Source organism: Salvelinus namaycush, chromosome 37 (assembly GCF_016432855.1).
Source record: "Salvelinus namaycush isolate Seneca chromosome 37, SaNama_1.0, whole genome shotgun sequence".
NCBI classification, from domain to species: domain Eukaryota; kingdom Metazoa; phylum Chordata; class Actinopteri; order Salmoniformes; family Salmonidae; genus Salvelinus; species Salvelinus namaycush.
The window spans coordinates 27,962,184-27,974,765 of record NC_052343.1 but is presented as its reverse complement, the minus strand read 5'-3'; the positions used below and the strand labels follow the sequence as shown (position 1 = coordinate 27,974,765).

Here is a 12,582-nt window from a genome sequence, read left to right as displayed (position 1 = left end):
TCTGTTAGCAGGAGGTGTCTGTACTGTCTGTTTGTTAGCAGGAGGAAGACAAGGTGCCTGATGAGACTGATCTAGATAATTACATCACTCTATATTTTTATTAACCTCTTCGTTAGAGGGTAAGCACTTTTTAAAGTTTTGCATCACAGTACAAATATGTATTCTAGCAAAGATGTCTGAGGTGTGTTTATTAAGCTGTCCCACATACTTTCATTCATGTCTGTAGGTGACTGCTTTTCTTTGGGGGAAATAAGAGTGTAAACTGGGGTGTATTCACTAGGAACCAAACTGAAACAAATGGCTGAAATGGGGAGGAAATTACCAGGATTTATCCAATAAGAAATGCTTATTTGTTGCTAAATGTTTTTGCTACATTGTGAACTAAATAATACACCTGGCCCTGATTTAACATAAGTGCGTGTGAATTCTGCATGCACAGGAACTGTGACTGGCTGCTACAGTATAGCTTCTTCCTATAGGTCAAGAAAAATGAGCAATGCAATGTGCTGTGCATACAGAGGAGAAGATGGGTGAAGACCAGAAGTGGCGCATCTCTATTGCTGCCTTATGCAACCAGCCAACCAGACGGGGAGGAGTGAGCCAGAGTGCACGTGACTGGCTGAAGGTGGTTGTGTAGTAAGCCTATAGAATTCAATAGTGGTGCTTATACACAAGAGTATATCAAACATTATGGACACCTTCCTAATACTGAGTTGCTCCCCTCCTTTCTTGCTCTTAGAACAGCCTCAATTCGTTGAGGCATGAACTACAAGGTGTCAAGCGTTACACAGGGATTCTGGCCCATGACTCCAATGCTTTACAAAGTTGTCAGATTGGCTGGATGTTCTTTGGGTGGTGGATTGTTCTTGATACACACGGGAAAATGCTGGGTGTGGAAAAACCCAGCAGTGTTGCAGTTCTTGACACAAACCAGTGCACCTGGCATGTACTACCATACCCTGTTCATGAAGGTACTTAAATATTTTGTCTTTCCCATTCACCCTCTGAATGGCACACATACACAATTCATGTCAGTTGTCTCATGACTTAAAAATGATTATTTAACCTGTCTCCTCCCCTTCATCTATACTGATTTGAAGTGGATTTAACAAGTGGAATCAATAATTGCTCATAGCTTTCACCTGGTCAGTCTGTCATGGAAAGAGCAGGTGTTCATAATGTTTTGTACACTCAGTGTAGACGTTTCCTATAAAGTTTGCCAATATAACACTGAGTTAACCCTGAGGTAGGAGAGGCCTTCCAAAGCGTGTCAGAAAAACAGAACACTTATAGAAGCAAGAAGGGAAGTGCTTCCAGGATACAGTAAAACGTTGTAGATGGAAGTGGCTCTTCAGTTAAGGGGTGAAATGGTCATCAAAAATCAAGGAGGTCCTTGTTCTCTGATAAATAGAAAAACTGTAGTATTCTCTTTCACTCTCTATCGCTCTCCCAAGACAAAGGAGAGAGCGGCATGTTTCTGATCTAGTTTACCAAGAGAGACACTGAGAGGCCAGGATGCCATAGGTCACACGATCACAAGACTAGCCCATAAAAAGTCCATTAAGCACTGGAGACTAAGTGCTGTGTTATCTGCTTGGCAGCTATTACAAACAGAGCACCACTTTGGTTCTAGATCCTATAGAGCAGAGCAACCAGGCCAGGCAGACCAAAGTGAAAGGTCCTTCTGGGTGTCTCTGGGTTAGCTACAGAGCCTGGGAGTTCTACAGAGTGTGTCTGCCCCAGATGGCACTCTATTCCCCAGAGCCCTATTGGCCCTGGTCACAGATTGGAATAGGGTCCAATCTGAGATGAAACCACTGTCGCAGGAAGAGGCAGAGCAAATTGGATGCTGTTGCTGGTTGCACCCTCACCCCATAGGCCTACTGCTTGTTTATCTTGGGTTGGGGGGGTCACTGGTATGTGTCGTGGACTTAACTCTTATTTTCAAAATATTTTGAAATGTGCATTTAATCTACTGTGACTACAAATGCAGTGCAGTTAGAGAAAAGGGAATTGAAATGGTGTGATCTTGAATAGGAGTGTGTCCTCTTCCACCTCTGTAGGTTGTAGTCTACAGACCAGCAGCCAACTCCACTGACACCTCTTCCACCTCTGTAGGTTGTAGTCTACCGACCAGCAGCCAACTCCACTGACACCTCTTCCACCTCTGTAGGTTGTAGTCTACCGACCAGCAGCCAACTCCACTGACACCTCTTCCACCTCTGTAGGTTGTAGTCTACCGACCAGCAGTCAACTCCACTGACACCTCTTCCACCTCTGTAGGTTGTAGTCTACCGACCAGCAGTCAACTCCACTGACACCTCTTCCACCTCTGTAGGTTGTAGTCTACCGACCAGCAGTCAACTCCACTGACACCTCTTCCACCTCTGTAGGTTGTAGTCTACCGACCAGCAGTCAACTCCACTGACACCTCTTCCACCTCTGTAGGTTGTAGTCTACCGACCAGCAGCCAACTCCACTGCCAGAAATAAATAAGGAACTCTATTCTGTTCCACGTGCACAATATATTACGAAGTTTGTGTTTTTTTTGTTCAAATTCTACTTTCATACAGAGGTTATGGAAGCGACTGACTTTTAGGGAAATGTAAGGATTTTGCTCCTAAGTGTTAGGCATCAAGGTCATTATTTACCAGGTTTGTCTCCACAAATAATTCAACACTATTTTATGTGTGTTGCTATTAGTGAATTAAATCCCATGCCAGCACAAATTCTGACTAGCAGGGTTCAATAATGGCTGTCCACTCATTGAAAATTACAGTATATTACATACGCTATTTATAAACTAAGCAGGTGAGCCAGTCTTTTTAAAAACGAAATAGGCTAAAGGATTATATTGTGATATAACCTTCCTTTCTAGAGATTTCGTTCAATGGAATAAAACAATATTCTGAGGAATATATAATCTCAATATCTCTCCTATAAATTGGCACGCGGCTTAAGGTGTATCTTCACGTCGTTGTATTTGTATTATCGAACGAGCTACACACACTAGTCAGTAAGCAGAAGTCTGTATTGTTTATATTCAATTCATTCCGCAACGCTCATCAGACAGGACGCGTCATTCGCTGATTGTTTTTGTTCTATTACCGCTACTTCAACATGAATGTCAATTTGGACGTCAAATATAATAATAATTATGATTAATGGTTTAATAATGATGTTAAGTTAGTAGTTGTGTTATTAGTTTAATAATTGTATTTATTCAATTGGCATAGAACGTCGCTGTTTGATATTCACATTTGTGTTGGGCTTTTAACTAAAAATATTTTTGTAAAAGGTTGTATAGCCTAGTATTTCTGAAATGTTTCTATTTCAAAATGTACCCTTAACGAACATGTTATTTCTATAACTTCTGAAGGGTCATACTCAGACTTGTCTATAGCTAGTCGGCTATAGGCCAATTAACATCTAAATAGTGCGTTGCTGCAATTAAGCGAAATCCTTAATGAGCCACAGCCAAATAATAAACAATACAATCATATTTAAGAAATGCAGTTCAAACCGGTTTATTGGATTGAACAAAATGTGTACATTACCATCTACACCGGCCACTGAGCTACACGTTTTAGTCACATTCTGAACTAAGTTCTTAAATAGACCATCAATTTATTTGAAAAAAAAAAACGACATTCGAATAACTATGCATAAAATTAGGTATACTGATTCGGCGTTGTTGTTAAGGTCTATATCATTCGCGAAACAGTATTTCTAGTATTAGGCCTATTTTCTAATGGGCCTATTTATTCCTCAGTGGCCTTGTGGTTAGTGTCGGCCCTGAGATTGACAGGTTGGGAGTTCGATCCCGGGCCGAGTCATACCAAAGACTGTAAAAATGGGACCCAATGGGTCTCTGCTTGGCACTCAGCGTTAAGGAGATGGATTCGGGAGTAAGGCCCTGGGATAGACTAGCATCCTGTCCAGGGAGTGTACTTGAACAAGCTGTCTCGCGGTACAGAAACAGGAGATGAGCAGTTCTATGATCAGTTCCGTCTCGCACAAGCCAAAGCTCGTGCAAGGCTACTACTATTATTCCTAAAGTATTCAAAGTCTTCAAAATATATCATATTTTTCCCAACAATAGATTGCCCATTTTAATTATTAAAAGGTCTTAATTTACTTCTACCATCATGTGAGCCTATGTGTTTTGTTTTGCGAAAAATACACCTATGAAGCCCTACTGAAGAGACGCGCACACACACAGGATAACACACGCACTACACACGCGAACACATAGATTTTGGGTTGTAGCTATGTGGTAGTAGATACTTGCACATCCTTGATTTTCTCTCGAATTTCTATCAAGTTAAATAGCCTACCGCACTCGATTATGACGTTATGGACCCTTTTTCATATTTCAGCGGGTCAAACGCGTCTTTGAAAATTACTTGACCCTCGATTACGATCTCCTCTTGATCTATCCGCCTTGTGATGAACGCCTTTACACAATAACCCAGATATGATTTGTTAAAGCTATAGGTCCAATGTATCGCCTCTTTCTACTGTGTGCGATATATGTCCACGCTGATGTTACCAGTTTATTAAAGTAGCTTACCAAATAAGAAACGAAATGGTGCCTCGACATGGCGTATTAACATCTCCTCTAAATGGTCTCCCATAGAAAAACTAACGATATTGTTGACCGCGAAATTCACCGCCCAGAGCCAATGTGTGGCTATGGCACCGCAAGCCATTATTTGTCTAAGAAGAGCCTGAGTGTGTGACCATCATGGCAGATAGGAGTATAGGCTAGATCGCCTCCTTTCCCACACCGGCCCACTCCACCACTGCACTGGGGGTCTGGCCATGTTCGATGTTGGTAGTAGCATCGCGTCATTGCTTTATTTATGACTAGCTACATGACGCTTTTTCGATGTCTGCGGTAGGGCCGCTAATGTCTCTACTGCGACCATTGAATTCTCTCATAGCCGCATGAACATAGGCGTAAATAACATAGGCCTAACATATGGTTTAACATGACAGCCCAGCCTCATTGAACTCGGCTCCATTCGAAGAGAAGGGAAGGAGTTCTGACTGTGAATTTAGCAGCCATTTAGCAGGCTGTGATATTTCCTGCCCACTCGGTTGGGTGACAATACGCCCAAGGTTTGGAATGAAACACTTCAGTATAGTATAGCAGTATGCTTAAAGCATAGGCATATCCCTCATCCCCTCCAAAATAACTCGGTAACAGCATCGACCGAAACCGTTGAAACAGATTTCAATAGATATGCACAATTGTATACTTTGTGTCCTCAAACATATAGGGACAGGCTATATATATTGGGAACGGTGTATCCGGGAAAACGTGGGCAGTTGAATAGCTATGAAGAACACAGGTTAAGCCATTTTGGTGCGGTGTCACAACCAAATGCTAATTTTCTCCTGCAAATACCTTAACCATAAAAGGCACCTTCTCGGCCTATTGTATTGGTGTTCTTCCTTGTAAAATGTCGAATATATTGTTATTCAAATATTCCACGCAACTACGTCTAATGGAAGAAATGCAGTACAATGTGTTCGTTCTCTCTCACAGACAAAGCCAGTGGCAGTGTTGTAACCTATAGTCTTTTGCTCATTCTAACTTAAAATAAGATATAGTCTAGCTCCGTTTTTCTTTTTCTTCTAGGCCGAATTTTCACATTTTATATTTGTGCACAAGTAGAATGCAATTTCACAAACAGCTACTTTGTCATTGATTCGAATTGATTAGCTCAATTGGTTCCTCTAGTAGCCTGTAGCCTAACTGAGATAGCCTCTTACCACATGCGTAACAAATCATGGGAGAGCAGAATGTTTCTCTCATTCTTAATGAGCTGAAAATATGGTGCAGTTGAACCTCTCTTTGAAACCACAGTTTCCTATTGTCTGGTAATGTTTTACACGTCTGAAATGCGAATGGAATGGGTTTAGTTCCTAGTTGGCCAGGCCTATGTCTTTCCCCAGGTGATATTACCCCTGGATAAATGCCATGTCGGTAAACACGAAAACCGGTCGGATGCCCTTACATTTTTATGTTCAGCATGTTTCTGCAATTACATAATTTCCTCACTACTTTGCCAAAAGCTCACATGGACAAATTAATACATACACCCCCCCCCCCCCCCCCCCTTTTGTCGATGTTTCCATAAACATCGACAAAAGATCAGCAAGGGGTTTATCCAACAATGTAGTTGTTTGTTTTCTCACCTCTCCTGAAGGACTCCTGGAGGAAATCAAGCCATACGGTCAGTGGTTGGATGACAACAACATCTCTGGCTAGACGGACTGCAACTAACTTTCAACTTGACCTTGTCCTTGGCCTCCAGCAGTCTAACCCATGTGTAAAAGAGCTCGCTGCCAAATAGTGTGCTAGCTGCGTTCTGTCGGTAGGTTATAAAGCCTATAAGAGACCGAACAGCAGCTAGAATAGCAGTGTGTTTCAGAATATTGCCGTGGCATGCATGGTTTACATTTCAGTGAGTTTTACGCACAGACTATTCTTGATTTCCTTTACCGTTTGAATGACTGATATTTCTCCACCAAAGCATTTTAATGTAGTTTCACCTTCCTTGATATTTTCCTATTAGCTCAAAACAAAATGTATGCTACTTCGTGTATATAATAAAATGGGGGATAAAAACCGTATCTAACAGCATGTTGTTTCCAGGCTATTTACAGCAAGTTGTTTCCAGGCTCAGCGCCTTCTGGTCAATTAGAAGGTAGTTTAAATGATTTGCCATACTCACACGATGTAATAACATTTTAAAAGAATATTAATTAATTAATTACATTTGTATCAACCCATATTTCATACAAACTGCCTTGGCCATATATATAACTGTTGATAAATTGAAATGCGTAATGGCTGCATACATAAATCTGCGTCCACCGCATCTCCATTCTACTGTTTTTATCAGCATTTTGACAAAAAGGATTTAAATGTCAGTCTCCATCCATGTGATGTTTCCTCAGCAAAATGCTAGGCTATAAACCAAGAATGACATCAGACAGATTCCAATAGATTAATGAATAACAACTATATGGAGTGTAGGTTATCTGTATGATATCTCGAAACTGATCATCTTGTTTAAAACATGTAGTCTTTTTCCTCCTAAATGCTATATTGTTTTAGAGTATAAACATTTTGGGCATGGAGCTGTATTATCTGCAGTCTAGACGTTAATCAGCTCCTTTGCATATCACGTGCCTGGGTTTGCCCAATAACCTTGCGATCTTTAGGTCCACACAGGCGCGTGACTATCGGTTACTCTCCTAGATTCCGTATCTCTTTTTTCAGTCGTGGGGATTTTTTAAAAAGAGCTGGTTGTCTCGATGTAGGGCATGCTATGACAGCGTCATTACTTCTCCATTCGCGCTGGATTGACCCAGTCATGTTTCTGTATGATAACGGTTTGGATGAGATAAATAAAAATATGGAGGGGTTCACAGGAGGCAATTTTGCAGCAAATCAGTGCAGGAATTTGTTGGCGCATCCGACGTCCCTGGCTCCAAGCACTACCTACACGTCGAGCGATGTGCCAGTATCTGGCATGGGCGAAGCTGTCAAACAATGCAGCCCCTGTTCCGCAGCCCAAAGTTCATCAAATGCGTCCTTGCCTTATGGATATTTTGGCAGCAGCTACTACCCGTGTAGGATGTCACACAGCAGCGTCAAGTCCTGCGCGCAACCCTCCTCTGCCTATGGGGACAAATACATGGACACATCCGTTTCAGGAGAGGAGTTCCCAGGGTCCAGGGCGAAGGAATTCGCTTTCTACCAAGGCTACTCCTCCAACCCTTACCAACCTGTCTCCAGCTATCTGGACGTCCCAGTTGTACCCACCCTCAGCGGACCCACCGAGCCCAGGCATGAGCCTCTTCTGCCAGTGGAGCCTTATCAGCCATGGGCTATCACCAACGGATGGAATGGTCCGGTTTACTGCGCTAAGGACCAGCCACAGTCAAACCATCTATGGAAATCGTCCATTCAAGGTATGGACTTAAGGCTATACATTCTTAAATGTTTTCACAAGCTCATGCATATTTCAACATTACATACCTCAGTTTATCAAAAGCAGAAACACCATCATTCGCCCTGCGTTGTTTTTCCTTTTACAATTTGCATATTAATAATTCGTTAGAAGAAACCGTCATCCATCTTGTCACCGTAATGTGAATTGTGGATAGATACGACAGATCCCATCGCTATTAGAAACTATACTACGGTTTTAGCAATTTTCCAGATGGTTCTAGGTTAATTAAGCATGTGTTTATGCTCTTCACACAGACACTGTATCAGGAGGGGATGGCAGCTCTATTCGACGTGGGAGGAAGAAGCGCGTGCCATACACCAAGGTACAGCTGAAAGAACTGGAGAGGGAGTATGCCGCCAATAAGTTTATCACAAAGGACAAACGACGAAGGATATCTGATCAGTCAAACCTGACAGAGCGACAAGTGACTATCTGGTTTCAGAACAGGCGAGTAAAAGAGAAGAAGGTTGTCAACAAATTTAAGAGTCCCAGTTAGCTGTATATGGAACTATTGAAACAAAAAGACAGAAAAAGAAGAGACTTGAAGGTTGTTCAATGAAAATGAACTATATTATAATTTATTACACAATATAAGGCGTCTCCTTCTCGCCCGCCATGGGTTGGCTCTGTTTTTGGAGGTCCACTTGGCTTTTTGTTTTGTTTTTTTGTCGTAATTAATTGAAACCATTCGATGTCCTGTGTTTGAAGGAAATTGGGAAATAACTTCCTCGTTGTTTATATATTCTGTCTCATACTCTATTCGACGGACATATAGCTTTTATAATTTTCTACAAACTGTTCCCAATACGCTAAATAACTCATAGCCTAAAATATGAAATCTCTACTCAGAATAACATAACCTTCTGTAATTGGAAACGTAGAAACTCTAATCTGTGTGGGACAATTCCATTTTAGCTCCATCAGAGTAAGGATTAATGATTCCAAAAAATTGTGCAGCATTGATATTGAGGGTTTGAGATTATTTGTTGAATTTGAGAATACATTCCCTGAATTGATTGATATTGAAATGTTGGTGAGAGCGCTATAGCGCGCAACCCGCAAATCGTTTATGCCTACGAATATAATTTTAGAAGCTGAAACATTTCTCATCACATAATGATTGAGCTATTAATTAGTACATTGCTTTACATTTACATTATGCATTCTGTCAATATTCAGTTTATTATAAACGATTAGATTTTTTTATTCTGTCTGAGCTGGCTACGTCTTTTTTCCCATACAGTAATAATCATCTTAACTCTGTTTTACGCAACAATTATCTGCGCCGTCATCATTGTTTGAAAATGCTATATTTCGTTTTCTATCATAACAAATGTAAATACATCTGATTGCAATTAATGAACAGTTGCATTAAAGTTTCCTCTGTTTTTGACTGCAAACATATAGCCAATAAGCTCTTCCCAATAAAAGTTGGGGAAACCCCATTACTACGTTGTTCATATTTTTTCTCAGACAAATTAAAATTCAGACTAGTAATGAGCATTTATTTTGCAATAATGTTTGTCGGAGACATTTTATTAACTTTTTTATTTAATTTCTTGAATTTCAGTAGGCTACAAGCCGATTAGACCTATGATTAGCGTTGATAAAACGAGTCAAACAGCTTTCCATTTTGTAATTTTAATGTTGTAGAGGCTTGCAACATTGAGCCCTTATAATACCATTAGGCTATTGTATGAGAAATGCCTTACTGATAATGATGAGATGACAATGTTGCCATCTGCTGCCGGATCTGCGTCATTGCATTTGATGAGTTCAGGTGTAGGCCTAACCATGGTCAAACTGAACGAAAATGTAAACGCAACATGTAGTGTTGGTCCCATGTTTCATGAGCTGAAATAAAATATCTCAGAAATGTTCCATACACACAAAAAGCTTATATCTCTCAAATGTTTTTCACCAATTTGTTTACATCCCTGTTAGTGAGCATTTCTCCTTTGCCAAGATTATGCATCCTGACAGGTGTGGCATATCAAGACGCTGATTTTACAGCATGCTCATTACACAGGTGCAACTTGTGCTGGGGACAATAAAAGGCCACTCTAAAATATGCAGTTTTGTCACACAACACAATGCCACAGATGTCTCAAGTTTTGACAGAGCTTGCAATTGACATGCTTACTGCAGGAATGTCCACCAGAACTCTTGACAGAGAATTGAATGTTAATTTCTCTACCATAAATCACCTCCATCATTTTAGAGAATTTGGCAGTATGTCCAACTGGTCTCACGACTGCAGACCATGTGTCACTGCAGACCTCCACACGAGGCGTTTTCATCGTCTTAGACCAGCCACCCGAACATCTGATGAAACTGGGGAGTTTTTGTGTCTGTAATAATTCCCCTTTGTGGGGAAAAACTCATTCTGATTGGCTGGGCCTGGCTTCCCAGTGTGTAGGCCTATGCCCTCCCAGGCCCACCCATGGCGGTCATGTGAAATCCATAGATTGGGGCCTAATGAATGTATTTCAGTTGACTGATTTCCTTATTATTATTTATGTTTTATTTAACTAGGCAGGTCAGTTAATAAGAACAAATTCTTATTTACAATGACGGCCTACACCGGCCAAACCCGGACGACGCTGGGCCAATTGTGCGCTGCCCTATGGGACTCCCAATAACGGCCGGTTGTGATACAGCCTGGATTCGAACCAGGTGACGCCTCTAGTACTGAGATGCAGTGCCTTAGACTGTAACTGTAACTGTAATTCAGTAAAATCGTTAAAATGATTGCATGTTGTGTTTCTATTTTTGTTCAGTATATATTGATATATGGCTCCGACCATTGCCTAACTCATGCAGGTGAAAAACATGGATTGATACCTTATCCAAGATTTCTTCATGTGAGAAATGTTGCCGAATGGAAACGATTTAATATTGAGTACTATAGGAAATGTAAAGGCTTACCTTGATGTACGTAATATGTATATGTTTTTCCTTAATATGGCAATAATAGCGAAATTGTCAATTTATGTGTTAGAAAACAGAGTGAAACACATTCCAAAGGGAAATCCACTTTTTTTTGTCTTCTCAATTGAGAACTTTAAATATGTACTGCAGTCGTGGAAACCTATAGGTACTATTGCCTTGTGGGTATTTTTTTTCTCCAAATAGGAACTAATGCACTGATTTAAATGTGTCAATAATGCGTGCATGATATTTAGTAATCTGATTACGTTTTGTTACAGACTCGTTAATGAATCTCCAACCTGGGTCTATATAGAAATGTACGGTTTTTAGATGCGCCCGTTGTTTTTTGAATCACTTTTAATAAAGGAAGGCAGACACTATTGTGGATATATGATCAAATGCTCAATCGTTAAAATTCTACTCAATATGTCCTATCTCCGTTCAGCCTATAACAACTTTCAATGTAATGCTATGAAAACTGGACATTCTCGGAAATGCGAAGGGAATTAGTGTGGATAGACTATATAAAACTTCATATCAATTCAGCAGAAAAAGGGTATAGCTGTTCTATGGATAAAATGACCAGAAAAACAAATATATAAGTAAATAAATAGTTAAATATGAGAGATTATATCTTTAATCAATAGACTATACCTAAAATCAAAACATGGGCAATATAAATATATTTTTTTACAGTTATTATATATACTAACTATGACTGAAACGAAGAAGGTCAAATCAAACGTTCCAACTTAAGCTATACCGACTGGCGTGAAATTATACTCATAAAATGACAAGCAGGCCTGTATCGTGCAATTAACACTTTTGTGAACTATTTACAAACATACCTTATACTGTATGGTAGGAGCAGATCGACAGGCTACAGGAGGACGCGTCTCCACAGAACAGGGTCTTCATCAGGCAAAACATCACATGACAACATCACAATAACTAAATACAAACTATACATTATATAAGGGATAATCAACGAGGGGCTATGCTTCTATGGAAATAATGAACGACGTGGAAAGTGTGTTACACGACGTGCTGGCGAGTATTTTCCAGAGAACACAGAGCACCGAGTTGATTATCCCTTTTATACCATGGCTATAATTTAACACATTTGCCACTAGAAATTAGTTAGTTTGCCGCTATAAATGTGTTCAACATCCACTGATGTAGCTAACTAGATAGCTACAGTAACGTTAGTTGCAGTGGTAACCAAACAAACAGACTTCCTAGTTTAGCTAACCAAACAATCAGTCCTAGTGTGCTATTATGAAAATAGAATTCAACAATATTGTTTTCAATTCGACTTTTGCTTTCAAAAGCAGCTCAAACAAAACATGTACAAATATAGTCATTCAGTTCTACCGTGTAAATATACCGTGCATTATAGGGAAATAATGCACACTCTAGAATGCCCTTCAAGCCAATCAGAAAGGAGTATTCAACAATGCCATGGTATAAACAGTCATAATGCAAAGACAACTCTATGGTAATACATACATATCAAAATGTGTGTGCAAAATAAAAAAAACAGTGTGTAGTTGCGTGCGTGATGCGTGCTTAAAAGTCAACATTCAGAAGACCCCCATGATGTAGAATACAAGGACTA

The 12,582-nt window shown here is 40.2% G+C and overlaps 1 protein-coding gene across 1 annotated transcript; it reads left to right on the top strand.

Annotated features, from left to right (window-relative positions):
- Positions 1-7,346: 7,346 nt before the first annotated feature.
- Positions 7,347-8,635, top strand: hoxa13b (homeobox A13b). Its single transcript, XM_038977258.1, has 2 exons — positions 7,347-7,992; positions 8,288-8,635. Exons 1-2 carry the CDS (start codon positions 7,347-7,349, stop codon positions 8,527-8,529), a joined length of 888 nt encoding a protein of 295 aa, XP_038833186.1. The 3' UTR covers positions 8,530-8,635.
- Positions 8,636-12,582: the final 3,947 nt, after the last annotated feature.

Coding starts and splice junctions, on each gene's coding strand:
- hoxa13b (XM_038977258.1), top strand. CDS start 7,347: ATGACAGCGTCATTACTTCTCCATTCGCGCTGGATTGACCCAGTCATG. Junction 7,993..8,287: donor ATGGAAATCGTCCATTCAAG/GTATGGACTTAA, acceptor CTCTTCACACAG/ACACTGTATCAGGAGGGGAT.